The 14885-nt window shown below is 52.9% G+C and overlaps 2 protein-coding genes across 3 annotated transcripts in view; both read left to right on the top strand.

Annotated features, from left to right (window-relative positions):
- The window catches only part of RTF2 (replication termination factor 2), a 39913-nt gene extending 30672 nt beyond the window's left edge, over positions 1-9241 (top strand). The window contains exons 6-9 of one of the 2 annotated variants that reach the window (XM_059132850.1): positions 4263-4376; positions 7089-7143; positions 7460-7555; positions 8498-9241. In XM_059132850.1, coding sequence (XP_058988833.1) covers positions 4263-4376; positions 7089-7143; positions 7460-7555; positions 8498-8673 — 441 coding nt within the window. In that variant the 3' untranslated portion in view covers positions 8674-9241. Of the gene's footprint in view, positions 1-4262; positions 4377-7088; positions 7144-7459; positions 7556-8494 lie in introns of both variants that reach the window. The other variant, XM_059132849.1, reaches the window with a different exon arrangement.
- Positions 9242-12216: 2975 nt separating this feature from the next.
- Positions 12217-14431, top strand: LOC131807469 (protein FAM209-like). Its single transcript, XM_059132851.1, has 2 exons — positions 12217-12629; positions 13983-14431. Exons 1-2 carry the CDS (start codon positions 12381-12383, stop codon positions 14241-14243), a joined length of 510 nt encoding a protein of 169 aa, XP_058988834.1. The 5' UTR covers positions 12217-12380; the 3' UTR covers positions 14244-14431.
- The last annotated feature ends 454 nt before the right edge of the window (positions 14432-14885 follow it).

Below are 14885 nucleotides of genomic sequence, written 5' to 3'. Positions count from 1 at the left end.
TACCTTGAGTGCTTGTCGGAAAGGTCAGCCTGTGGGTGCTCGGGAACCGGGCGCTTCGCAGTGGCCCGTTCCGAGGGGATAGGACCGGTGCTGGACTTCACCTGGGACCTCACATCCTGAACCTGCGGAGGGGAGGGGAGAGAGTCTCTAAGCAAAAAGCAGCGGAAGAAACAACTGAGAACACAGTGGCTTGCATACAGCTTTACGCTTCCGTAGCTCGTAGCTCGAAGGGAAATACAGCCTAAGACCAGACACACGGGAGGAATTATTGTGATAAGTGGACCAAAGGTCAACAGGCCTAATGTATCAGCTTCTTACACAGATTGGTTCAAGTAAAAATTTTTTGGATGAAGATCCTAATACGTAGGGGCGCCTGGGCGGCTCAGTGGGTTCAGCATCTGCCTTTGGCGCACGCAGGTCATGATCTCAGTGTCCTGGGATCAAGCCCCGAGTGGGGCTCCCGGCTCCGCAGAAGCTCTCTGTCTCTCTCACATAAAGTCTTTAAAAAACATCCTAATAGGGGGCGCCTGGGTGGCTCAGTGGGTTAAAGCCTCTGCCTTCGGCTCGGGTCATGATCCCAGGGTCCTGGGATCGAGCCCCGAATCAGGCTCCCTGCTCAGCGGGGAGCCTGCTTCCTCCTCTCTCTCTGCCTGCCTCTCTGCCTACTTGTGATCTCTGTCTGTCAAATAAATAAATAAAATCTTTAAAAAATAAAAATAAAAATCATCCTAATAAGTAAGGTGGACCTACAGCATATACACGGAATGTACGAGGGGCAGTAGGAATGCGGTGGGGATTTTTGTTTCTTAATCAAAGCCAAAAAGGAACTATCTTCTTTTACCTTTCAGAGCAGTGTAAGTGTTTTTGTTCCTTTAAATTATATGGTGTGATGGGAAGTCTTACATGTGTAGGGAGTGTAAAGTTCATATGACTTTTCATGAGAACTGTTTGGCTTTAAAATTTTATTCCCTTTCATCCTTGTTTGAGGTATTTCTTTGGGTCGTCTTTTCATTTATGCATAGAGCGATTATTTCCTGGTGCCCAGTGTGTGCAGGACTCGGCCACAGCTGAGGCAGATAATGACCAGTCCGTCGCTCTCGGGGCCTCCAGTGTGACAGAGGGAAGCACTACTTTAAAAGTCAGTACCCACGTACGGGCACACGTCCATTGACTGCGTGTCACAAAGTATTATGTAGGAAACAGACTTCAGTGATGGAGAATAAACGAGTCCCACAAGTGGGGTTTTGGGGTCTGAGATGTATGCCGTTGGGTGTTCATTGCAAAGATTATTTGTAAGGATGGTGATGGAGACACCACTTTTGCATTTGTGCAGGATACAGACCTGCAGGCAGAAGAGCAGAGGAGCAGATTACCCTAATTCTACCCGTTCTCTCGGCTGGCTTGTTTCTCCCTAATGCTTAAAAAAAAAAAAAAGTTAATATCTAGAGATCATGGATATATAATTTCTTTTTCTTTTAGCTTAATAAGCACTTTCTACATTGTCAAACTCTAAAATAACTATCTGCCTGCCCTTTTTAAGAATGTGTTGTGATTTATTTTCCCCATCTTGGGGGCGTCTAAGTTATAAGTGATAAAAGGAGGTTAATTTAAAATAAATACCTGATCTCAGCTGTGCGGTGACAGTACACCTAGAAAAATGCATTTGCAGGAAAATATGGGTGTTTTTTGCTTATGATGTGAGTTACTTTATAAGCAGAGAATGTCCGTCCCTTCGGGTCAGCCGTGTCTCGGCTGCAGCCTTCCCCTCACTTGCAGAAGTAGCCCTCCCTCTCCCTTCAGTCCTGAGAGGAGAGCCCGAGGCTGGCAGCGGGCACTGTGGATGGGAAGCTGCTTCCTGCTCTGGCTTCACTTGCTCCCAAGGAATGGGCCACTCACGCAAGCTCCTGGAGGCAGAAGCCTGCCAGGTTCAGGCACCCCCAGCAGGACGGGGCCTGCTGCCAGTGGGAACTCATGTGCTTGGGCTCTATGGGCAGCCCTGTTCAGGTCCCAGCAATTAAGGCCTCGAGAGCGTGGGTTTAGTATTAATGGATCTTTTGAATTTGGGGGAGAAAGCAAGATATCTCAATTTTTAGTACGAAAGGTGTTCCTGACTTTTTATGGTTAGTGGCTAATTCAACTTTAAAACTCGATCTCTGGGCACAGCACACCACCACTGTAGGTAGAGTGGGGTCCCCAGTCCGATCTAGACAGCGAGGGAGGGAGGCTGCTGACTGCCGACACTCCAGGAAGGGGTGCGGAGAACTGGGGGAAATCAGCCCCGGAAACCCCGGTGGGGAAGAAAGGGGGGCGGGCTGATGGGACAAAGGGGGCTCCTTTCTGCCTCTTGCTCGTGTGCTCGGGAGGCTTCTTGACGCCACTGCCCCAGCCCCTCTGGGCCGGATCCGCCGCGTGATTCTGTTCCTTCGGATCCCTTTTCACTCCCTTCTCAAGAACGCCATCCCCAAGGGAAGGCTCTACCCAAATCTCCCCCAGCGTGGGGCTTCCCTGGGGGCCACCTCCTGCAGAGCCTGGAGGCCTCCCTGCAGTGATGGCGACAAACAAGCTCCTTTTCTTCCAAGGCAGTCCCAGTGAGGTGCTAACAGCCCCTTCTCTTGTTCCTAGGACCTCCCTGTGGCCCTCATCTCGGGCTGTGTGGGCCAGAGGGTGGGGGTGGGGGTTCTCTTCAGCTGGGACATCTTACCAGGTCCCTCCTGGGAAAGGAGGTGTCTTAGGTCTGTGCAGTGGGTTTTGGGGGTGAGAACCACAGTAAATAACCAAGCTAAGGCAGCCCCTGGGGGGCCAGCCCGTGTCCAGTGGCTCTCCTGTGTGTGGGGAGATGCTGGGAAGAACTTGGCAGCTTTTAAGAAGAGCACTTCTGTGTCTTGTGCTGAGAATGTGTTGTAGAAAAGAGATTCTGGGTACAGGAGGTCTGTGGCTGTTCCTCTTCTGGGCAGGATAGGCTTTCGAGGCCTCCCTGGGGTCAGCACGTCGTCGTGCTCACGGCTCACACTTATCCCAGCAGGCTGGTAGGGCTGCGTGGCCGATGGTAAGGGACAGACCTGGGCAGTGTCAGCAGAAATCGTGCGCTCTCCCTCCGTGAAAGGGCACAGAGACCCACTTTGTCCTCAAGACACATGCAGCCATGTGTGTGTGAGGTTTCTCCCAGGGAAGCTAGTTAGAAACGCAGAGATGTGTCCTGGAGACGGTGTGCATCAGGACAGGTCGCGCTCCTCCAGGAAAGCACAACCCGCAGCTGTAGCCCCTCGGGTTGACTGTCGGGTACCCAGCCCCCTGCTGCACTCCCTTAGCGGTCGCCCTGAATTCTCACCTCTCCCAGCCGGGCTGGGACTTCCGTTTACTTCCCATTTCACAGATGCGGTAACTGAGGCCCAGAGAATGTATGGGTGTGTCCGGGCCTTGGGACCCACAGGAGGAGGAAGAGCCCAGAACAGAACAGATGCTGGCCCCAGTCCTTCCCTCAGCGGGGTGGGCTCCCCAGGCGGGCCTTTGAAAATGCAGGACCCCCACCCCGCCCCCACCCCCATGGGAACGAGAGTGGGCAGCCCCTGCCTCCACACAGGTCCTTCCTCTGTCCTGCTGGGATGGAGCCCAGGTTCCCCCACAGGCAGTGTCCGCATCACCTGAGAATGCGGGAGATATGCGGCTGAGGGGGTCTCACCCCAGAGCTCCTGAACCGGACACCGGCCAAGGGTCCTCTTGCTCCCAGAGACCCTGATGCCAGGTCAGGCTGGCAAACGTCTGCTGTCTGGGACAGAGGCTCTGCCCGGGGCCAGTGGGGTGCGGCGGGCACAGCATGGCCTCTCGGGGAGTGATGCTCCCGAGGCGAACCGGCAGCAAGTGCTGACAGATAGGCGGGTCCCTGGCGCAGACGTGCCCTGCGTGCCCAGCAGCTGCCAGCGGCTGTGAACGGGGCCCTTCTCCCGCCGCCTGGAGGTCGGGGCCGCGGGGCACACCTGGATGGAAAGAAGCCCGATGCCGTAAGGAAATGGTGGGCCCCCTTTGGGTTCGCAGCCACCAGTGTGGGGCTGGCCTCACAGAGCCCCTCTCGGGCCTGCCATGCTGCCTGCTTACACAGAACTGGCCAGAGCAGGGCTCACACTCAAGCCGGCTCAGCCGAGACCCGGGCAGGAAGTTCTCGAGGGTTCGCAGAGCTGTGGTTGGGCTCGGGGAGCATCTGGGGGGTGTAGCTGAGCGGCCCTCCGCGTGCTCATGGAGTCTGTCCTGTGTTCTGCCCTCTCCAGTGCGGGGCCGCCTTCCAGGAGGACGACGTCGTCGTGCTCAACGGCACCAAGGAGGACGTGGAAACGCTGAAGGGGAGGATGGAGGAGAGGCGGCTGAGGGCGAAGCTGGAGAAGGTAAGGAGCCTGGGGTCCATCCCCGTCCCTGGAGTCTTCAGCTGCCACCTGCTGCCTCTGCTGTGGGGCCGTGGCAGACCCCGGGTCTGCACCGCGGGGGCTGGCTTTTGGACGCGAGGTGATGGAGGCGCTTGTATGGCCTTGACCGGCCTGGGCTCACTGTGGGGGGCACGATGGTTCTGCCCTTTCAGTCAGTTGCTTCATCTGTGACGTGGGGCTGGTGACAGCACCTGCGTGGGGCAGGGTGCTCAGGAGGGTCACCAAGATCGGGCCCGGTTGCAGCCCGTCGGGGAGGGGGTGCGGCCGCCACCCCCACTGTACTGTGCCGGCTTTAAGAGTGTGGGTGTGTAAGACTTGGACAGTAGGAGTGGACAGCACATCCGGAGAGCCTATCCGTCCAGGTCTGAATGTCCTGCGAATCCCCTAGAGATCTGGGGGGCCTGGGAGCCTGCGACCCCCACCCACTGCTGAGGCGCCTCAGGTAGTGTGGGGCTGAGCAGCCTTCCCACGCCTGGGGGCCGCCCCCGGCCTTCCTGAGCCCTGCCCGGCCTCTAGTTGCGAGGGCTGCCTCTGCTCTTTGAAGGGAGACCAGTGCTGGGGACCCACAGCCATGACTAATGCTCTGTGTGGACACAGACATGGTGGAAAGGCTTTGTTCTGTGGTCCTGGGCCTAGGATCCTGTTCCGTAAGCAGTGGATTCATTACCTCCTGACGTGGCCTAAGGACCAGGCTTGAAACAGTTTATTAGCTAAGAATTCCTTCTACGTGCCATCCGTTGCGAGCAGCAAATTTTTTATTTCTTAAATATTTACAAATGATCCCTGTGATTTTTGTGAACAGCAAGTTTTTCATTCTTCAAAGAAAACAAATTAGGGCACCTGTCTGGCTCAGTCCAGAGAGCTCCGAACGCTAGATCTTCAGGCTGTGAATTCTAGCCGCACGATGGGTGTACAGATTGTTAAAAGAGAATAATTTTTTTAAATAATCACAATTTTAAATTATAAAATTAAAAATACAAAAGAAGTTAGCTTCAGGGCAAATGTGGGAGAAATTTTGTGATCAGAACTAAGTCAGAGGAATGTTTTGAAGCACTAGGAAATGCGTTTCCGTGTCCTGAGGACGATAAAGTAGTGGGGAAAATTGCCTGCCTCTGTGGGCATCCATGTGTCAGTGATGTAATCATCAAAGATTTCTCGGAGTTGTGTTTTTCTGATCATCACAGAGGAAAGAACAGGACCCTACACCCCCCGGAATGTAAGTGCACTCATTCTGTTGGTTTTGTGTGATTTTGTTACTGTATGAGCAAAAACGAAAAAAGCTTGAGAGAGTTTTGACAGTTATCAGAAAGGACCTGCTGGTTCTTCCTTGCTGTCATTGATCAAGCTCAGTGTTTAAAAAGCGCGAAAGGGGAAGAAAAGTGTTTCCAAGGCTCCTGGCATTTGTGTCGTCATTAACGGAGCCGCTGCGGGGAGCGGGCTCCAGTCCCAGAGTTCCCGCTGCGGTGTTGAAAGCCCAGGGGGGCCAGCACACCCCTCTCCGCAGCTTCTGGGAATGCCTCTTAGATACTGCTACCAGGATACCAAAATATTTCCCAAATATACTCTCAGCCGAGGACAGGACATGGCATTTCTTCTGACTTCTTACTGCTCTTGCTTTTATAAGCCTCAGCTGTGAATGAAAGGCTCCAAAACCCCGTTGTGTTTCCTTGAGGACTGGGTATCAGCCTCACGGATTTGAATGTCGGCCTTGCATGTGTGAAGCAAACGGGAAGTTTCTACATTGTGTAGAAGCTTTACAAGTCATTCTGCCTGTCTGTATTACAAGTTCAAGGTGTGCTCCCCCAGCTTCTAGTGACTGCAGCCTTTGGTCATAATTAGGCCGTGTGTCGTTAACGCCACCTTTTGGATACTTAGGAAAGTGCATGTTAAAGTAAATTGAATAAACATCCTTCTGTCCCTGCTCTGAATCCATTCTGACACAGCTGTGTGATTTTAGAATGGTTAGTTTCGTTTCTTAAATTTTTGCTGACCAATGTCATTATTCTGAGTGACAGAATTCTAGTGCCTAGAAGTCTTAACAGGAGTAATCCAGAGTTTAGGAGGATGGGCTCAAGTGTCCTTTAGCATAGTGTCAGGTCTTTGTTCTCAGGAATCTCTGCACCCAGCGTGGGGCTCAAACCCATAACCCCATGATCAACAGCGGCGCGCTCTTACACTGAGCCGGCCAAGTGTCCCTGGCCTCAAGTCTCTGTGGTGAGATAAACAAGTTTCAGAGCAGCTCGACCGCTCTGAACTCGAGAGGCCGGCGTGGGTGAGGCTCGGTGCGTCTTAGACGGGCCGGCCTGCGGCGCCCGTCCGTAACCTCGCGGCTCGTGGACTCGCTCTTCTGTGTGCGGTAGTCACCGCTGATGCAGGTACCACTGAAATCTGGCGCCTTCATTTAAGATTTTTGAGAATGTGGCTTTGGGAATATAAGTAGAGAACCACCAAGATCTCTTCAGCTGTATTCCTGAGGGAGCAGAAGCACGAAACTGGAAACATATGCCAAGGGTCGCGGTTCAGGACTCGTGCGGTCAGAGTCAGCTCCAGAACGAGCACCTCCCTCACACGGACCGCATCGGCCTGTCGGTGGGCTCCGGGGCGGCGGTGGCAGCCGCGCTTCCGCCAAAGTAGAGTTCAAGCACATCTTGGGTTTGCTCTTTCTCTTCACAGAAAGCAAAGAAACCCAAGGCTGCAGAGTCTGTCTCAAAGCCAGGTGTCAGTGAAGGTAAGACACTAAAAGAGGGCCGTATTTCTGCAAAAATAAGTCTGTGGAGCTATTTCTTTCAAAAATCATGCTTTGGGGGTGCCTGGGCGGCTCAGTGGGTTAAAGCCTCTGCCTTCGGCTCAGGTCATGATCCCAGGGTCCTGGGATGGAGCCCCACATCGGGCTCTCCGCTCAGTGGGAAGACTGCTTCCTCCTCTTTCTGCCTGTCTCTCTGCCTACTTGTGATGTCTGTCAAATAAATAAAAAATCTTTAAAAAAAAAATTTCATGCTTTTGCTTTGTTTTTGTCTGCCTTACTTTTTTAATTTTTTAAACCGAATTTCCAGGGCCATCAAAAACGAAGACAGGGAAGCCTGAAGAAGCCAGCCTTGATTCTAGAGAGAAGAAAGCCAGCTCAGCTCCCCGGAGTGCAGGTGGGTCCTGCTGAGACAGCAGGGGCTGGTGGGAGGGCTGCCAAGCCAGGAGCTGAGGTCCCAGTTCCACCGGCGCGAATCTGAAAGCTCGAGCTGATCCTAAGTCATGTTTCTGGTAGTCCCTGAGCTCTCTGGGAGCCTGAGACAGCCGCTCTACCCCAAAACCTGGTTGAAGGAGTCTGGCCACCGATGCTACTTGTTTTTCTGTTGAGTCCGCCTCTGGTGCCAGGCTACCCAGGCTGCCAGGGAGCCGGACTCAGACGTACCATGAAACTGGTTAGTGGCCCGAGGCTCGGGGCATGGGCGGGAACGTCCCTGATAAAGCTGGGGTTTCACGTGCACCACACGTTGGCACTCCACCAGCCTTCCCTTGACCTGCTTCTCGCCAAGTGTCAGAGGGACATTTGACGCATAGCCCAGAAGTCAGTGCGTTTCTCCTCTCCACCTTTATCTTAAAGGAAAGATAGACTTTACAAGAAGGAAACAGAGATTTATTGTTAGGCAAGAGGTGGTGTAATCCTGTGTTGTGAGTGGCACCCGCCACGGCTAACGGGTTCCAGCCTCACCCTGCACCGCGTGGCCACTGGCCTGGGGGTAGGTGACCGGGCGTCCTGGAACTTGCGCACCTGCCACTGTGAGGCAGGCTGGTGGCACTTCTCCTGAGGGCGATCTGATCTGCAGCTTTCCCAGGGCTGGCACCAGAGTGCAAAGGACAGCGAACAGTCACTGGTGTGGTTTTCAGTGATAAGACTTTGGTTCAGGAGCCTCATCTGTTTCTAGGAGTCGGCAGTTGAGATGATGTACTTTCTTCCATTTCCCGCAAGAAAGGAAGAGGGAGATTCCTGAGATTAACAGACGTTTGTTCTCCCTTTTTAAGAACGCGATACGTGGAGTGAGGTGTAGGCCCGACCTTAACGTATTTGGCTTTTCATTCTTCAGCAGCAAACGGGAGCTCTTCTGGAAAAGTCGGGAAGCCTCTGGGTGGACCCCCAAAGCGGTCCATTGCCGACAGCGAAGAGTCGGAAGCTTACAAGTCCCTTTTCACGACTCACAGCTCCGCCAAGCGCTCCAAGGAGGAGTCCGCCCACTGGGTCACCCACACGTCCTACTGCTTCTGAAGCACGGGCTGCACCCTGTGCCACACAGGCCCGTCCGGTTTCCACCAGGGCAGGTGGCCGGGGCATGCCCGTGCCGTCCTCTGCGGGCTCTCCGTTTGCGCCGAGCTATAAAGTCGTCCTCCCAACCCCCAGAGCTGGCGTGGTCTCCCCTGCTTGTGCCGCGCGTGGGTTCCCGTGGTGACGTGCTGGGCCCTGCCCGCCCCCTCCTGCAGGCTCGTGCCCTCCCCGCGGCCTGGCAAGAGGTCTTCGCTGTACCTTTTATGGCTGAAATAAAGACTCCAGATTCCTTGGGGGGTGGGAGTGGCCCATTTTGCCTAAAATTCTAGTGATTTTGCTGCCGGTAGTGAAACAGACCAGATGGAATTGGACTTTAGAACATGAGCTTTCCGTGCACCCCGCTGGCGCATCCGTTGGCGGGCACCCCCCTGCGCCCCGCAGCGGAGCTGTTGCCTTCTTGGTTGCGTCTCGAAGGAGTTTCCTTTATTTTTATCACTTTCAAGTTGAAAGCATTTTAGTTGGGCACCTGAGGGTTTGATATAAAAATAAAGCAAGTCTGCCTTTTCTCTCATCTGTCTGTATTTTCTCTCTCCCATGTTTAAGAAAATGACAGCCTCTCCGTTGATGGCGATCAGTTCCCTTTTCTCGCAGAAGATGAAGGCAATTGTAAAATCGGGGTGTCCTACTGGTCCGTCCGGTGTGGGGGACGGACGTCAGGCATGGAAACGTCCCGTGGGACTGATTCAGAGCTGGGAACACCCCACGTCAGCCCGGCTTTCTGGGGACAGTCGCACGGTGGTCGGGCCTGGCCGGTTGCCATCAGCACGCGGGAGACGGAGCCCAGGAGAAAGGCCGGAGGCCTGGGCGGGAGGACTGTGTCCCCATGTCCTCTGTCTCCGAGGAATGGAAGCTCGGCCCTGAGGTGTCTCTGTTACGAACAGAGAATCATTTTAATCAGAATTCAATTCCCATCAGTGGATTTTTGTGGGGGACGTTTCCAGAACAAAACTGAATTGCCCATTTTCTTTTCCTCACCCATTTCCTATATAGCCCAGTAAAACCATTTCCTAATTGTTGCATTTTTCTTTATATTAACAGCCATTATTTCTGCCAACTTGAATTTACCTCATTTTAGCCTTCATCTTATTCTGTGGGGATTAGTTTGTCTCCAGTTATTCCCCGTTACCCGGTCACAGTGTCCCCAGCATGAAAACTGGAGCAGCTCAGGCTGCCTGCTTCCCCTCAAAGTCCCCTCCAAGCTCTGAGTGTCCCCAGCCCTGCCTTTCCACCCCAGCCTCTGCTGCACTCAGCAGCCACCCCTGCGGCTCCCCCCAGCCCCACGAGCACCGCAGCCCCGGGGCAGAGCTTGCCGTGGGGACTGCTTCCAGCCTTTCGTGTCCGGCAAGGCGTGGAGTCCACAGAGGCCCGAGGAGCAGCACTTCTTCTGGAGGTGGGGAACGGTCTGTGTCGCTCCGGGCCTGGCAGGGTGCCAGGGACACAGGAGAAGGAGCGCAGAGCGGTCATGGCTCAGAACTGCCGCTATGTTGAGTGACGCCTCAATGGGCCTCCTCTCCTGGGACTCGCCCACCACAGAGAGGGGCCGGTGACCACCACACATCTCGCAGCATTGCACACACGGTCATAGCTCGTGTCCGGTCAGGACTCCACGCCGTCTCTCCCACAAAGACTTGCCAAGTGGGTCGGTCAGCAGAAGCGGGGGCGAGGCTTCCACGGAGGGTGTCGAGGAGCGCCCGCAAGCTCCCGCCGCCTCTGCCCACCCCGCAGGGCCCGAGCCGCTCTGCCAGGCCAGAGGAACCCAGGAGGGCGAGAGCTCCAAACACAGGCTGTTTCAGTCTTTGATTTCCAAGAAACCTAACGAAAGCCTCCCCACCATAAACTGAGATTTCCACTCAACACCGTGACCCTGTTCTTGGATTTGGACCCAGAGAGCACTTTGGCTCAAAGATCTTGGCTTCGTACCTGCTTTTCCACTTGTCCTCATTCTCTTGAAAAGTGCTTTAGACTTTTGAACACAGTATAAACCTGTCGTGGAATCTATGTCAACATTTCCGAATGACAAAAATCAGGTGGGGACGCGATTTCCCAAGCGTTCCCACGGAGTGGGGTCACCCATGGACGCGAAGTCTGTGCGCCCCTCACTGCATCGCACCGTAACTGCTACATTTTAGAGCACCGTTGGGGGAGGTGACTTAAATCATAGGGTCCACACAGACACGGGGCCACCCCAAAATATCCTGCAGCCATAGCTCAGCAACAGGGGTGACTCTCCAAGAGCCACATGAGTCTGCTTGGGAGATCAGGACCGAGCCTCAATTCCAAGAATGAGTCCCCAAGGGTCACCGGTGCACCCCCCCCCCCACTCTAGCAGGTGGCCCGACACACCAGCCACCTGCTTCCCAAAGGAGCAGCTACAAAGTAGCCCCTTGGGAGGGCTTCTTTAACTGCCTACTTTCTAGTCAGACCTTTGGATTTGCATTTCTGCCAGCCCCCCGCAGACCACCTCCTGCAGGAAGGCCCCCGCCTTTGCATGAGCTGTGCACACGCAGGAGACGTCTCCCCCTGTGGTTTCAAGTCGTCCTACGAAACCTTGCTCTATGCCCACAGCTCAGCACAGTGTGAGGCACAAGGAGGACTCCCAGTGGATCCTTAATGATAGCAGAACGGTTCATTCCCGGGACCAAGTCTGCGAATCAGAGGACACAGGGAAACAGACGCAAGCCGCCTCGTATTCCATTTAACGAGATTCTTTTGGTTTCTCACCATTTTAAAAATTGATGGTTTTGAACACACCGGCCAGTGAGCCCTGGCTTTCCTCCTGGCATTGGCTTTGGTCGTCCTACAGGCTGGGTCCTTCTCCCTCTGGGTCCTCACGCCACGCAGATGCCAGCACTTCGTCGTCACCCCCTCAAACTACCTGAGTGTCTTTTTGGGAAAACCTCCCTGCACAACCTAACCTAGAGTTGACCCTTTGTTCTAGTCTCCTAAAGCACTCTGTTTTAATCACAATTTTAATGAAGCAATTGATACCCTGAATTGACGCAGGCACCGCACACTCAGGGACCATCAGTGAGTGGAGATGGGAGGCGAGAGGGAGTGGTGGGGACTGCGGAGCGCGCGGCCACCCAGAGGGCCTGTTGGACTCCGGCAGAGAGCAGCCCAGTGTGATCAGATCACCCCTATTTTCAAAGGAAGCCAAAAACCATGGTTTTAAAAGTGGAGTCCCTCCCAACATCTAAAAATTGGCAAATCATCATGTTTAGGAACAACGCAGGCAAGACCACACACCCCAGCGGCTCCCAGTCTGTGGCCTCTGGCGTCATCTCTCCTCCACTCGGCTCTCGGTCCGACAGTGACATGTGCTGGGGGACCTGCTCACCATCATGTCTGGATTCAACAAGCGAGAAACAGAACTAGGTGAGGGCCTGTCCCGGGAGTCAGAAAGAATGTTCTGGTAAGGAGCTGGCGTCCCACGGTGCCCGTCCTCCCGCTCTCACTGTCCACCTGACGTTTCTCCCCCTCCCTTTAAGCCTTGCTCCGGGACAACCACCCCTGGGAGCCTCCTCCTCTGACCGAAGTCATCACAATGGGCTCTGTGACATCACCAATGGCCCGGCCCCAGGCACCCAGTCTCCAGGTGCGCAGGCAAACAGACCCACCATGAGCAACTTCGTCCCCCATCACGGCTCACCATGCGGACGCTAACATGGTTCTTGTTCTTGCCTCTGTGCCTCTGTTGCGGCTACGCCTTTGTGTTTTCTCCTGTGCGAGAGAAAGTCAAAGAACCCCAGGGGAAGGTGCCTTGCGGAGGGCACTTTCGGATCAGGCAGAATCTCCCAGAGCACGCCCCCGGCTGGCTTGGGAGCAAATGGCTCTGGCTCTTTTTCGTAGTTGTGCTGTATGGGATACTGAAGTTTCGAGGAGATAGTGAGAAGATTAAGGTAAGGACCGCCCCATTTCCTCCCCCGCTTCTGTCTCAGGTGGGTCAGGCTCGGAGGGACGTGTGAGCTAGTCCTTACAGGCGGGGCCTCTCAGTAGAACAAAGCAGGCTGTGAGGCGCCTGCCTGGTGGTCCTGCGACACGCGGGCACATTCATTTCCTGGTGTGTCCTTAGGGAAGACGATGGTCCCCAGACCCTAATGGTTGAAGATGACCTTCCACTTATTGGCTGATTAAAAGCTTGGCTTGATATTTATCCTATTTTTTTTTTTTAAAGATTTTTATTTGACAGCTATATAGAGAGAGAGCACAAGTAGGCAGAGAGGCAGGCAGAGGGAGAGGGAGAAGCAGGCTCTCCGCTGAGCAGGGAACCCAATGTGGGACTTGATTCTAGGACCCTGGGATCCTGACCCGAGCTGAAGGCAGCCGCTTAACCAACTGAGCCACCAGGTGCCCTAATAAATGAGATTTTTTCTAATGAAGGAGAGATTTAAGAACTTGGTGTGTCTCATGTCAACATTATTCGCAGACAGATTCACTGCCCCTGATTCTTAACTTCCCTAAAAGAAATTCTTTATTTCCTCTTATTGTTGTTTTTTAAATTTCTTTATTTTTTACAAGTTGCCAAACTGATGGAAATGGTATCATTATTCCAGGTGAGGAAAAAGACCTGTCGTGAAGGGATAAAAGTGTACAGAAGTAGCAGCTCCTCAAAGTGACTGAACAGTCCTCAGATGGGAAAAGGGAGAGAAATGTGGCATGTTTTCTGCTAGACAGCCCAACACTTCATGACCCTGTGTCCAAACTGAGAGAGCAGGGCTTGGCAAGCCTTTTCTGGAAAGGACTGGAGAGTAGCTATTTTCAGCTTTGCAACACGTACAGTCTCTGTTGCACGGACCCAACGCTGCCATTTTAGCCTGAAAGCAACCTTACGTAATGCGCAAAAAAATGAGCAAAGCTGTGTTCCAATAAAACTTTATTTACAGGGCACCTGCCTGGCTCAGTGGGTTAAGCCGCTGCCTTCGGCTCAGGTCATGATCCCAGGGTCCTGGGATCGAGTCCCGCATCGGGCGCTCTGCTCAGCAGGGAGCCTGCTTCCTCCTCTCTCTCTGCCTGCCTCTCTGCCTACTTGTGATCTCTCTCTGTCAAGTAAATAAATAAAATCTTTAAAAAAAAAAAAAAAACTTTATTTACAAAAACAATTGGTGGGCCAGACTGGGCCATAGTTTGCCAATCCCTGGGCTAGAGTGCAGTGTGAGAACCATCTTTTCTTAGGGGAGCCCGACTCTTGGAATTGTGTCAAAACCAACAAAGGCAACCATATTATTCACCCTGAGTATCTTTCTTGACAGGAGCAGAATCCTTCTGCCCTTCGAGGCTGTTCATTTCGCTCTCCACTAAGGAAAAATCAAAATGCTTCCCCCAACAAAGACTATGCGTTCAATACCTTAACCCAACTGGAGATGGACCTTGTGAAATTTGTGTCCAAGGTGCGGAATCTGAAAGTAGCCATGGCAACCGGCACTGGCCTCAAGGTTCAGAACTTGGAGGTACCTGCAGACCCACACAATAATATCACCATCTATGAAATATGGGGCGAAGAAGACTCGGAATGAGTGGACTTGTGTGTCAGAGTAGGAGAGACAAAGTTGAGTGTTGGCAAACCATATGCAAACCAATAAAACTATTCTGAAGAAAGAATTCTCCAAGTTGGCACCTTTTTTATTCTTTTTTTCTTTTTTCTCCTTTTTTAAAATGGAAGAAAAAAAATAATAAATGGGAGGCCAGTAACCACAGCAGTTACTCTTTTGGTTTTGCCTTCTTCACCAGCCCCAGCGCAGTGAGTGGTGAGGAGAGCAGAGAGCAACATGGTAGCAGAGGCAGCCTGCTCAGCGGTGACGCCCCGGCCCTGGGGGGCGATTAGGCTTAGAAAATTTGGGATAAGATGTAGATACCATATTCATAGTGTTACCTTTCTAGTAGTGGTTTGTGCAAAAGATGGAACCAATTTTTATCTTTATAATTTATTACAAAGGCCAACTTTAATTATAGGTTTAAAAGGAAACGATCGAATTAAGAGGGTGTGTATGCATGTGCGTGTGTGCTTAGGTCAGGGAATGCTGGATTCTAGAAACATTTGATTTTCTTCTCACCAGAAAAGTCTTTTTTATTCATTCTGTCTTGTGCATGAGATGTATTGACTTTTTTTTCTACCAGATGTTTAGTTGGATTAAGAAATAGAGAATAGATCTGTATTT

Source organism: Mustela lutreola, chromosome 9 (genome assembly GCF_030435805.1).
Source record: "Mustela lutreola isolate mMusLut2 chromosome 9, mMusLut2.pri, whole genome shotgun sequence".
NCBI lineage: Eukaryota > Metazoa > Chordata > Mammalia > Carnivora > Mustelidae > Mustela > Mustela lutreola.
The sequence above is the reverse complement of the archived record's forward strand: the minus strand, read 5'-3'. Positions and strand labels throughout refer to the sequence as shown.

Coding starts and splice junctions, on each gene's coding strand:
- LOC131807469 (XM_059132851.1), top strand. CDS start 12,381: ATGCGGACGCTAACATGGTTCTTGTTCTTGCCTCTGTGCCTCTGTTGC. Junction 12,630..13,982: donor GAGATAGTGAGAAGATTAAG/GTAAGGACCGCC, acceptor TCTTGACAGGAG/CAGAATCCTTCTGCCCTTCG.